The 12,073-nt window shown below is 40.5% G+C and overlaps 1 protein-coding gene across 2 annotated transcripts in view; it reads right to left on the reverse strand.

Annotated features, from left to right (window-relative positions):
* Positions 1-128: 128 nt before the first annotated feature.
* The window catches only part of ssuh2rs1 (ssu-2 homolog, related sequence 1), a 28,078-nt gene continuing 16,133 nt past the window's right edge, over positions 129-12,073 (reverse strand). For both annotated transcript variants that reach the window (XM_035738136.2, XM_035738135.2), the window contains 9 exons: positions 10,616-10,745; positions 10,104-10,164; positions 9,865-9,986; positions 6,477-6,539; positions 1,905-1,987; positions 1,643-1,735; positions 1,350-1,455; positions 1,128-1,235; positions 129-946 (listed from right to left, as the gene is read on the reverse strand). In XM_035738136.2, the coding sequence (XP_035594029.1) occupies positions 806-946; positions 1,128-1,235; positions 1,350-1,455; positions 1,643-1,735; positions 1,905-1,987; positions 6,477-6,539; positions 9,865-9,986; positions 10,104-10,164; positions 10,616-10,745 (907 nt within the window). In that variant the 3' untranslated portion in view covers positions 129-805. The remainder of the gene's footprint in view (positions 947-1,127; positions 1,236-1,349; positions 1,456-1,642; positions 1,736-1,904; positions 1,988-6,476; positions 6,540-9,864; positions 9,987-10,103; positions 10,165-10,615; positions 10,746-12,073) is intronic.

Below are 12,073 nucleotides of genomic sequence, written 5' to 3' on the forward strand. Positions count from 1 at the left end.
GCGGGGCTTATGCCTTTGTGGCTGTGCTAACCAATGACGACCGTTTACACGTCAAAGTTTAGCGCCGACTGTCGATTTTTTATGACGGAAACAGGGCCGAGATAAACCAAGATTTGATCATCACAAAACACAGTATGAAATCCTTTATTTATACAACAAATATTAATGGATTAGAAAACACTCAAGATATGTCCGGTTATTCCCCCAATATGGTTATTTCATTAAATTGTATCAATGTTCATATTTCTGTTTTGTAAGGTGATATATCTAGAAGAAAATAGTTTAACATACAATGGGAATGATATTCAGCCTTCCATTTAACATCAATCACACAGATATTTGTTGTATACATTAATGAAAAAGAGTACAAATTAGCAGACATGTTCACAAATGACAGAACTATCGCATAGGTTTCAGTACATTATACATTACAGCCACTCTTCCATTTTCACTTATTCCCACTGGGCACAGACGTTTATTCCACATTGGTTCAATTTCATTGAAAATATGTGGAAACAACATTGATTCAACCAGTGTGTGCCCAGTAGGTTCATCCTAGGGTCTGTGTGGTCCCCAATGACTCCTGTGGAAATTGTATTACATCCATGTCTATTTCACAAAAAGTGTGGGTTTTTTGCAAGTAGAAAATACAAATATTCAAAAAATTCATGCATTTGTTTAATGACATAGCAAATTGCCTGATTGACAGTCTGCCACCATAAACTCCTTTATAATCACATTCTTTAGAACACAGAGTCATATTCAATATAATCAAAGCAATGTCTTCCTCTGAAGCAAATCTGGGTTACATTACTGTGCAGCAACAGGTAGCTGGGTAGTTATCAGCGCTGACTTTGAACTCATTTCCATAGACAAAGTAAATGTGTGAGTCTCCCTTCCATTTGTAGGTCACCTTGGTGACAGGAATCAACTCAATGGTCTGGCGCTGCAAAGGGAGAGCGAGTGCGAGAGAGGATTCTGTTATTAAAATAAGCCAAATACCATGACAAACCTTTTCAACTTCGAACAAGCAAATGCACAAACAATCTTCCAGCATAATAAGATACTTCATGTAAAGAAGGAGTTGTTATTTGAATCATGAGGTGTGGGGAAAAAAATGTCTGTACCTGTTGTAGAATGCGTGAGGCCTGAGAGAACCTGGCTTGGTGCTCCCTCACTAAACGCTCTGCAGCACGCACCACATTAGAGTCTGGGAACCCCATCACTGGGTAAACCTACACGACAAAGGATAAAAACTGATAGGAAAAACCCATTGTCTCACATACATCACCAAATATCTTCATTTCATGCAGACTGATGTCATATAAAAATATGACTTTTGTTTTTACCATGTACTGAGCGTCCCTAAACATTTCCTGCCCGGACACCTTGCTCAGGTTGACCACATGCAAACCACTCGACTGTTCCACAATGTAGTCGTCAAGATTATTAGTCCTAGTAAGTGTGGATACAGAATTAGAGGAAATTAAGTTAAAGTTGAAGATAAGCAATAAACATTCTAGTTAATCATACAAAGGAAGCAGATGTAGATGCAGATGTCTACTGGATCTAGTGCATATAATGTATGACACATACTGTTATTCAGTTGAAAAATGCTGAGCTAACACCAGCACTCACTCACCATATAACCTTGAGGTTGATGAAGACCAAAAGCTGTCGTTTGCCTTTACAGGTCTCACACTCCCTTGACCCTTGACCATGACAATGCCTGCAACTGATGAGATAAACAACAGGTCAACCACACCACCCAAGTCCCTGAGAGGCCATAGGGAAATGACTGAAATACAAACACTGTACTATAGCTAAACAATTTATTTTCCCCATATTTGATTTTAAATGACCTGTGTTTAAAAGCTGATAAATAGAGTGCATAACATACTTACTTGACCCTTGCCCTCCCTTGGCAATGATGGCATTGATCACCACTACTACGGTTACCAGCTCCATTGCACACCCAGCAGATTTTCTGGAAGCGGTGATAAAACAAGGAAATAACACAGCGTACACTTTATAGAGCACCAAGTGACAACACCACAGATGAATTGTTTAGGCTATTGTTTGTGACAGTTAGAATGAACAAAGAGAGAATCACATTCATTCAAACTGAAAGTAACTAGTAGTTTAGTTAATGTGAAGGTGCAGTTAATTCAGTAGTCAAAATATTGAATTATCTTCTTTTTTTTTTACATTGTTACCAAGGCTGCAATGCAACTGTGAACTATCGTAACTTAATATTGTCGGCTATAAAAAAAAAAAAATAAAGAGTCCACTAGAGATCCTGGTTAGAGTCCAGGCTCTGTTGCAGCCGGCCGCAAACGGAAGACCCATGGGGCGGCGCACAATTGACCCAGCGTCGTCCGGGTTAGGGGAGGGTTTGGCTGGCAGGGATGTACTTGTCCCATCGTGCACTAGCGACTCCTGTGGCGGGCCGGGCGCAGTGCATGCTGACACAGTTGCCAGGTGTTCAGTGTTTCCCCCGACACATTGGTGCGGCTGGCTTCTGGGTTAAGCGGGCATTGTACGGGAGACAAGACTGTAACTAAAAATGAGGATACCACGAAATAGGGACAAAATATAAAATAATAATCTGACTGTTGGCCAAAAATGTGTTTTAATCCTGCACAACTGGCTATATGGTAAATCATTCTTCATGGGAAGGGGATGCATACTCTCCACGCGTAGCAGGGTGTTGCGGTCTGTGGGCTTTGTATGTAATGCATCATTCTCTTTGATGTTCCAGATAGTTTATTTTTCTCTTATCAGTCTGCAGGGTGCAATTGAGATATTCAGTAATCTCATTTACCCACGTTTGGAATTAATTTAGAATGAATCCTTCCCAGAGCACAAAAAAACATCTATGTATCTCTTCCATAGAAGTACTATAAAAATAATGATGATGCTTATTGTGCTGGGCCAATTGTGCACAGCCCCATGGGTCTCCCGGTCGTGGCTAGCTATGACAGAGCCTGGACTCGAGCCCAGAATCTCTAGTGGCACTGCGTAGACCACTGCGCCACTCGGGAGGCCCCTCAACAGTCAAATGTTGGCAACAATACTAAGAAAATGACAGACAAATTTGAAATGAGAGGCTACAAGGACAAAACTCTTGATGATGCAATGATGACAATATCCCAAAAACCAAGAGAGGAATTTCTAAAAACAAAACCAAAGAAGAAAAACAAAACGCAACAGTCTTTTGGTCTAAGTATCACCAAGTGTTTAGATAAAAGAATTGGCATATTCTGCAATCAGACAAAATAATTGCACACCTATTCAATGAACCCCCACTGGTACAAGCATGGCAGCAATATTGGGGACAGCCTAGTGAGATCTGACCTGCCCACTTAGACACTCTTGGGACCTACAAATGTGGCTCATATGCCGTTTAACAGCACTACAAAAATATATATTTTCAGACACCCAGGCCGAAAAATCCTTGTTTAGCGGTGTTCTCATGCAAGACAAAAGGAGAGTGAGGCCTACTGAATCTCCTCTCTAAAAACACAATTGACTTTGACCTCAGGCCCATTTTTATGAATTAGTCCCATTTTTAATGAACAATTCTTCTAAATTAACATATTCTTTCTACAGTTTATCAGCGTGAAACCCAAGATGTTCCCTTTGTTGATAATAGTAATTGTGCATTACAGTTGAACAAAAAGATTACATGTAACAAAGATGAAATGAAAACAATTAAATATGTATATGAAATTAAAATAATGTATACTGATGATACTATGTATAATATCTAATTATGTTTCACAATTATTTGAACAGTTACACTATATGGCTTTGTGGCAACAGTTTCAGTAAGGCCCTTTCCTGTTTCAGCATGAAAATGCCCCCATACACAATTGGCCTACACAGAGCCCCGATCTCAACCCCATCGAATTGGAATGCCGACTGCGAGCAAGGCATAAACAATAAGTTCCCGACTTCACTAATTGTGGCTGAATGGAAGAAAGTCCCAACATCTAGTAGAAACTCTTCCCAGAAGAGTTGAGGATGTTAGAGCAGCAAAGGCGGGACCAACCTCATATTATTGCCCATGATTTTGGAATGAGATGTTCAACGAGCAGGTGTCCACTATCCATATACTTTTGGTCATCTAGTGTATGACATCCCTCACTATTGGTCATTGGTTGCACTAATTGCAATGTTTGTCTACATAACCTGGTTCAAGCATTCATGACATCAACCTGAAGAATGCACAGTGATGCCGAATCGTTGGTGGTTTGGTTTACCCATTAAATTACTAGGAGTTTGTATATAGAGTGTGGGACTCCCTTTATTTTATTTTTTTATAGCCTATAGTTTACTCGCCGTTAGGAAGCACCTTCACCAACATTTGTTTTTATTTCACCTTTATTTAACCAGGTAGGCTAGTTGAGAACAAGTTCTAATTTGCAACTGTGACCTGGCCAAGATAAAGCATAGCAGTTCGACATATACAACAACACAAAGTTACACATTGAATAAAGAAACATACAGTCAATAATACAGTAGAAGAAAAAAAAGTCTATATACAGTGAGTGCAAATGAGGTAAGATAAGGGAGGTAAGGCAATAAATAGGCCATGGTGGCGAAAGTAATTACAATATAGCAATTAAACACTGGAATGGTAGATGTGCAGAAGATGAATGTGCAAGTAGAGATACTGGGGTGCAAAGGAGCAAGATAAATAAATAAATACAGTATGGGGATGAGGTAGTTGGATGGGCGGTTTACAGATTGGCTATGTACAGGTGCAGTGAGCTGTGCTGACAGCTGGTGCGTAAAGCTAGTGAGGGAGATATTAGTCTCCAGCGTCAGTGATTTTTGCAGTTCGTTACAGTCATTGGCAGCAGACAACTGGAAGGAAAGGTGGCCAGATGAAGAATTGGCTTTGGAGCGTGACCAGTGGGATATACCTGCTGGAGCGCGTGCTACGAGTGGGTGCTGCTATGGTGACCAGTGAGCTGAGATAAGGTGGATCTTTACCTAGCAGAGACTTGTAGATGAGCTGGAGCCAGTGGGTTTGGCGACAAGAGTGAAGCGAGGGCCAGCCAACGAGAGCGTACAGGTCGCAGTGGTGGGTAGTATATGGGGCTTTGGTGATAAAACAGATGGCACTGTGATAGACTGCATCCAATTTGTTGAGTAGAGTGTTGGAGAGATATTTTCTAAATGACATCGCCAAAGTCGAGGATCGGCAGGATGTTCAGTTTTACGAGGGTATGTTTGGCAGTATGAGTGAAGGATGCTTTGTTGCGAAATAGGAAGCCGATTATAGATTTAATTTTGGATTAGAGATGGAGAGTCTGGAAGGAGAGTTTACAGTCGAACCAGACACCAAGGTATTTGAAGTTATCCACATATTCTAAGTCAGAGCCGTCCAGAGTAGTGATGCTAGACGAGCGGGCAGGTGTGGGCAGTGATCGGTTGAAGAGCATGCATTTAGTTTTTCTTGCATTTAAGAGCAGTTGGAAGCCACGGAAGGAGAGTTGTATGGCATTGAAGCTCATCTGGAGGTTAGTTAACACAGTGTCCAAAGAAAGGCCAGAAGTATACAGAATGGTGTCGTCTGCGTGTAGGTGGATCAGAAAATGACAAGCAGCAAGAGCGACATCATTGATGTATACAGAGAAGAGAGTCGGCCCGAGATTGAACCCTGTGGCACCCCCATAGACTGCCAGAGGTCCGGACAACAGGCCCTCCGATTTGACACACTGAACTCTATCAGAGAAGAAGTTGGTAAACCAGGCGAGGCAATCATTTTAGAAACCAAGGCTGTTGAGTCTGCCAATAAGAATGTGGTGATTGACAGAGTCGAAAGTCATGGCCAGGTTGATGAATACGGCTGCATAGTAATGTCTTTTATCCATGGCAGTTATGATATCATTTAGGACCTTGAGCGTGGCTGAGGTGCACCCATGACCAGCTCTGAAACCAGATTAAATAGCGGAGAAGGTATGGTGGGATTCAAAATTATCGGTAATTTGTTTGTTAACTTGGCTTTCGAAGACCTTAAAAAGGCAGGGAAGATTAGATATAGGTCTGTAGCAGTTAGGGTCTAGAGTGTCTCCCGCGGCAGCTTCCCAATCTTTGGGAATCTCAGACGATACGAAAGAGAGGTTGAACAGGCTAGTGATAGGGGTTGCAACAATTTTGGCAGGTCATTTTAGAGAGAGAGGGTCCAGATTGTCTAGCCCGGGTGATTTGTAGGGGTCCAGATTTTGCAGCTCTTTTAGAACATCAGCTATCTGGATTTGGGTGAAGGAGAAATCGGGGAGGCTTGAGTGAGTTGCTGTGGGGAGTGCAGAGCTGTAGACCGGGGTAGGGGTAGGGGTAGCCAGGTGGAAAGCACGGCCAGACGTAGAAAAATGCTTATTGCAATTCTCAATTATAGTGGATTTATTGGTGAGGTGTGCGTGCGCCAGCTCATACTTTTTATTTAACTTAATATTGACACTTACATTACCAACTCCGGCACATTCTTTGCAGGGAGTTCTTCCCATCCCCAAACAGGTATGACAGTTCTATTGATGAAATTACAGTTTATAAAAAGGCATATTTAATCATTTCAGACATTAATATTTTATTCAGAACAGGTTATACAAAATAAATTAAAATGGTACGATGTGTTAGGAAAATACTGTGTATTTCCAATGCGGACGACAGGCATCAGACGACTTCATACACTTGAAGTCAGAAGTTTACATACACTTGAAGTCAGAAGTTTACATACACTTAGGTTGGAGTCGTTAAAACTCTTTATCAACTACTCCACACATTTCTTGTTAACAAACTATAGTTTTGGCAAGTTGGTTAGGACATCTACTTTGTGCATGACACAAGTAATTTAGCCAACAATTGTTTACAGACAGATTATTTCACTGTATCACAATTCCAGTGGGTCAACGTTTACATACACTAAGTTGACTGTGCCTTTAAACAGCTTGGAAAATTCCAGAAAATTATGTCATGGCTTTAGAAGCTTCTGATAGGCTAATTGACATCACTTGAGTCAATTGGAGGTGTACTTGTGGATGTATTTCAAGGCGTACCTTCAAACTCAGTGCCTCTTTGCTTGACATCATGGGAAAAGCTAAAGAAATCAGCCAAGACATCAGAATTATTTTTTTGTAGATCTCCACAAGTCTGGTTCTTCCTTGGGAGCAATTTCCAAATGCCTGAAAGTACCATGTTCATCTGTATAAACAATAGTACGCAAGTATAAACACCATGGGACCACGCAGCCATCATACCGCTCAGGAAGAAGACGCGTTCTGTGTCCGAGAGATGAACGTATTTCGGTGCAAAATGTGCAACTCAATCCCAGAACAACAGCAAAGGACCTTGTGAAGATAATGGAGGCAACAGGTACAAAAGTATCTATACCCACAGTGAAATGAGTTCTTTATCGACATAACCTGAAAGGCTGCCCAGCAAGGAAGAAGCCAATGCTCCAAAACCGCCATAAAAAAAGCCAGACAACGGTTTGCAACTGCAAATGGGGACAAAGATCGTACTTTTTGGAGAAATGTCCTCTGGTCTGATGAAACAAAAATAGAACTGTTTGGCCATAATAATGTTATGTTTAGAGGAAAAGGGTGAGGCTTGCAAGCCGAAGAACACCATCCCAACCATGAAGCACGGGGGTGGCAGCATCATGTTGTGGGGGTGCTTTGCTGCAGGAGGGACTGGTGCACTTCACAAAATAGATGGCATCATGGAAAATGATGTGGATATATTGAAGCAACATCTCAAGACATCAGTCAGGAAGTTAAAGCTTGGTCACAAATGGGTCTTCAAAATGGACAATGACCCCAAGCATACTTCCAACAAAGTCAAGGTATTGGAGTGGCCATCACAAAGCCCTGACCTCAATCCCATAGAAAATGTGTGGGCAGAACTGAAAAAGCGGGTGCGTGCAAGGAGACCAACAAACCTGACTCAGTTACACCAGCTCTGTCAGGAGGACTGGACCAAAATTCACCCAAATTATTGTGGGAAGCTTGTGGAAGGCTACTCAAAATGTTTGGCCCAAGTTAAACAATTTAAAGGCAATGCTACCAAATACTAATTGAGTGTATGTAAACTTCTGACCCACTGGGAATGTGATGAAAGAAATAAAAGCTGAAATAAATCATTCTCTCTACAATTTTTCTGACATTTCACATTCTTAAAATAAAGTGGTGATTCTAACTGACCCAAGACAGGGAATTTTTACTAGGATTAAAATGTTTAAATGTATTTGGCTAATGTGTATGTAAACTTCCTACTTCAACTTTATATGCAGGACCAGTCAAACGTTTGGACACACCTACTCATTCAAGGTTTTTATTTTTATTTTTTTTACAATTTTCTACAATGTAGAATAATTCTGAAGACATCAAAACTATGAAATATGGAATCATGTAGTAACCAAAAAAGTGCTAAACAAATCAAAATATATTTTATATTTGGGATTCTTCAAAGTAGCCACGCTTTGCCTTGACAGCTTTGCACACTCTTGGCATTCTCTCAAACAGCTTCATGAGGTAGTCACCTGGAATGCATTTCAAGTTCATTTGTAGAATTCCTTTCCTTCTTAATGTGTTTGAGCCAATCAGTTGTGTTGTGACAAGGTAGAGGTACAGAAAATAGACCTATTTGGTAAAAGACCAAGTCCATATTATGGCAAGTACAGCTCAAATAAGCAAAAAGATCAGCAGTCCTTTAAGATATGAAGGTCAGTCAATGTGGAAAATTTCAAGAATTTCTTCAAGTGCAGTCACAAAAACCTTCAAGCACTATGATGAAACTGGCTGTCATGACGACACCACAGGAAAGAAAGATCCAGATTTGTCTCTGCTGCAGATGACCAGTTCATTAGAGTTAACAGCACCTCAGATTGCAGCCCAAATAAGAGTTCAAGTAACAGACATCTCATCATCAGCTGTTCAGAGGAGACTGCGTGAAATCAGGCCTTCATGATCGAATTGCTGTAAAGAAACCACTACTAAAGGATACAAATAAAAAGAGACTTGCTTGGGCCAAGAAACACAAGCAATGGACATTAGACCGGTGGAAATCTGTCCTTTGGTCTGATGAGTCCAAATTTGAGATTTCTGGTTCCCAACCGCCATGTCTTTGTGAGACGCAGAGTAGGTAAACAGACGATCTCCGCATGTGTAGTTCCCACCGTGGAGAATGGAGAAGGAGATGTGACGGTGCTTTGCTGGTGACACTGTCAGTGATTTATTTAGAATTCAAGGCACACGTAACCACCATGGCTACCACAGCATTCTGCATCGATACGCCATCCCATCTGGTTTGTGCTTCGCGGGACTGTATTTTTCTTTTCAACAGGACAATGACCCAAAACACACCTCCAGGCTGTGCAAGGACTATTTGACCAAGAAGAAAAGTGATTTAGTGCCACATCAGATAACCTGGCCTCCACAATCACCCACCCTCAACCCAATTGAGAAGGTTTGAGATGAGTTGAACTGCAGACTGAAGGAAAAGCAGCCAACAAGTGTTTAGCATATGTGGGAACTCCTTCAAGACTGTTAGAAAAGCTGGTTGAGGGAATGCCAAGATTGTGCAAAGGTGTCACCAAGGCAAAGGGTGGCTACTTTGAAGAATCTAAACTATTAAATACATTTTGATTTGTTTCATCATTTTTTGATTACGACATGATTCCATATGTGTTATTTCATAGTTTATGTCTTCACTATTATTCTACAATGTAGAAAATAGTCAATAATAAAGAAAAACCCTTGAATGAGTAGGTGTGTCCAGACTTTTGATTGGTACTGTACATATATTTTTTCAGTATATTTTCTGTCATGCTTTAATCAACAGAGAAATAGATACCTTGACAGATGAGGTGTTGGGAACTTTTATGACCTGTTTGTCATCCTGAAAAAAGGTGGGGGCTTTGGCAGGGATATCCCAGGGCCCAGGGGGTGATTGGGTATAGGCATCCACTGGCTGACCTAAACCAAAGAAAATAATACAAAAATAAGATATAAATAAATGCAGATTCTACAGTGGAACTGAACATTTAAATAACACAAATAAATAGGGTCATTTGAATCACCAATATTAGTTACCATTGTATGGCTGCTGACTCCATTCAGTGGTTCTTGACTCATTAAAGGTTTCCAGGCGATACTGAGAATGCAAAAAAAATAAGGAATATTATATTACAAAGAGTTGAGTAATTCCTTCCTTCACTGTTGGTGATACATACATTATATTTGAAACTTTAGTGCCATCTAGTGTATATTTTTCACATTCTCTGGTTTGGGCCTGTCACTCTTTTATCAAAATAAAGGGACTCCTTTCAAAAGGGGAGCATGGGGTGCAATTATAGATGGCCACAGGTAGTCAGTTTCGACCCCAAACTAAACAGCTGTCAATATTCAACATTAACACTCAAGATCAAATATTCACAGAATAATAGTTTTCATTTGTCCCTCACTCAGGTCATCAATTCTGTAAAGATCTGAAAAAAGTGTGATTAAACAGGAAGTTGAAGCGCAGGAGAAGAAAAAAAACAGAAAAGCCTAACAGTAAGACCCTTCAATTTTCAGAAAGGGCAGAGTAAAAACATTCATCTTACCCTGTATGTATTGTATGCCTCCATGTTGGTTATCACGCCATCCTTAACTGGTGCTGAACTGTAACAGTACTTACTGGAGGCATACTGGCTAAAGGCCTCCCGGGCAGTGTCTTCAGTGATAGATGGGATACTGTGGAGGATAAAACAACCACATATTTGTCAGACAACTACACAATTGAAAGTGTACACATTGAGTCTCAGTTCAACTGTCATCACTTAAGATACATCTGTTTTCAAGTTTGAAGTTCAAGAAAGTAATAAGCTATAAACAGGGTCAGTTCCAATACCATATTACAATGTGCAGGGATACTGGAGTCATAGAGGTAGATATGTATAGTGGTCAGGTTACTAGGCATTAAGACATATGATAAACAGAGTATCAGCAGCGTAAATTATGATTGTATGTTAGTGTGTGTGCATGTATGTAGAGTCAGTATAAATGTGTGTGTTTTGTCCTGTGAGTGTGCAGAGACAGTGCAAACATAAAATACAAGGGCCAACTCCGATAAGAATCATTGCTGATCAGATCAATCATTATTTGTCACATGCCAAATACAACAGGTGTAGTAGACCTTACCGTGAAATGCATACTTACGAGCCCTTAACCAACAATGCAGACTTTAAAAAAAGAAAAATAAAATAAAAAAAATAAACTAAAGGAAAAATAAAAACACAATGAAATAACAATTATGAAGCTCTATACAATGGGTACCGGTACCGAGTCAATGTTCAGGGGTACGGGTTAGTCGAGGTAAAGGTTAGTACGGGTTAGTCGAGTGGTAAAGTGACAATGCATAGATTATGAACAGAGAGAAGCAGCAGCAGCATACAGTGCATTCAGAAAGTATTCAGACTGACTCTCACATTTTGTTAGCCTTATTCTAAAAATGATTACATTTTTTAAAAACTTCAATCTACACACAATACCCCATAACGACAATGCAAAAACAGTTTTTTTATAACAATTTTGCCAATGGATTAAAAATTGAACATATAGAACTTTATTTACATAAGTATTCAGACCATTTTGCTATGAGACTCGAAATTGAGCTTAGATGCATCATGTTTCCATTGAGCATCCTTGAGATGTTTCTACAACTGTTTTGGAGTCCACCTGTGGTAAATTGAATTGATTGGACATGATTTGGAAAGGCACACACCTGTCTATATAAGGTCCCACAGTTGACAGTGCATGTCAAAGCAAAAACCAAGCCATGAGGTCGAAGGAATTGTCCGTAGATGGCCCTTGACAGGATTGTGTCGAGGTACTGATCTGGGGAAGGGTACCAAAACATTTCTGCAGCATTGAAGGTCCCCAAGAACACAGCGGCCTCCATCAAACTTAAATGGAAGAAGTTTGGAACCACTAAGACTCTTCCTAGAGCTGGCCGCCTGGCCAAACTGAGCAATCAGGGGAGAAGGGCCTTGGTCGGGTAGGTGACCAAGATCCCATGATCA

The sequence above is a fragment of the Oncorhynchus keta genome, chromosome 27 (assembly GCF_023373465.1).
Source record: "Oncorhynchus keta strain PuntledgeMale-10-30-2019 chromosome 27, Oket_V2, whole genome shotgun sequence".
Lineage (NCBI taxonomy): Eukaryota > Metazoa > Chordata > Actinopteri > Salmoniformes > Salmonidae > Oncorhynchus > Oncorhynchus keta.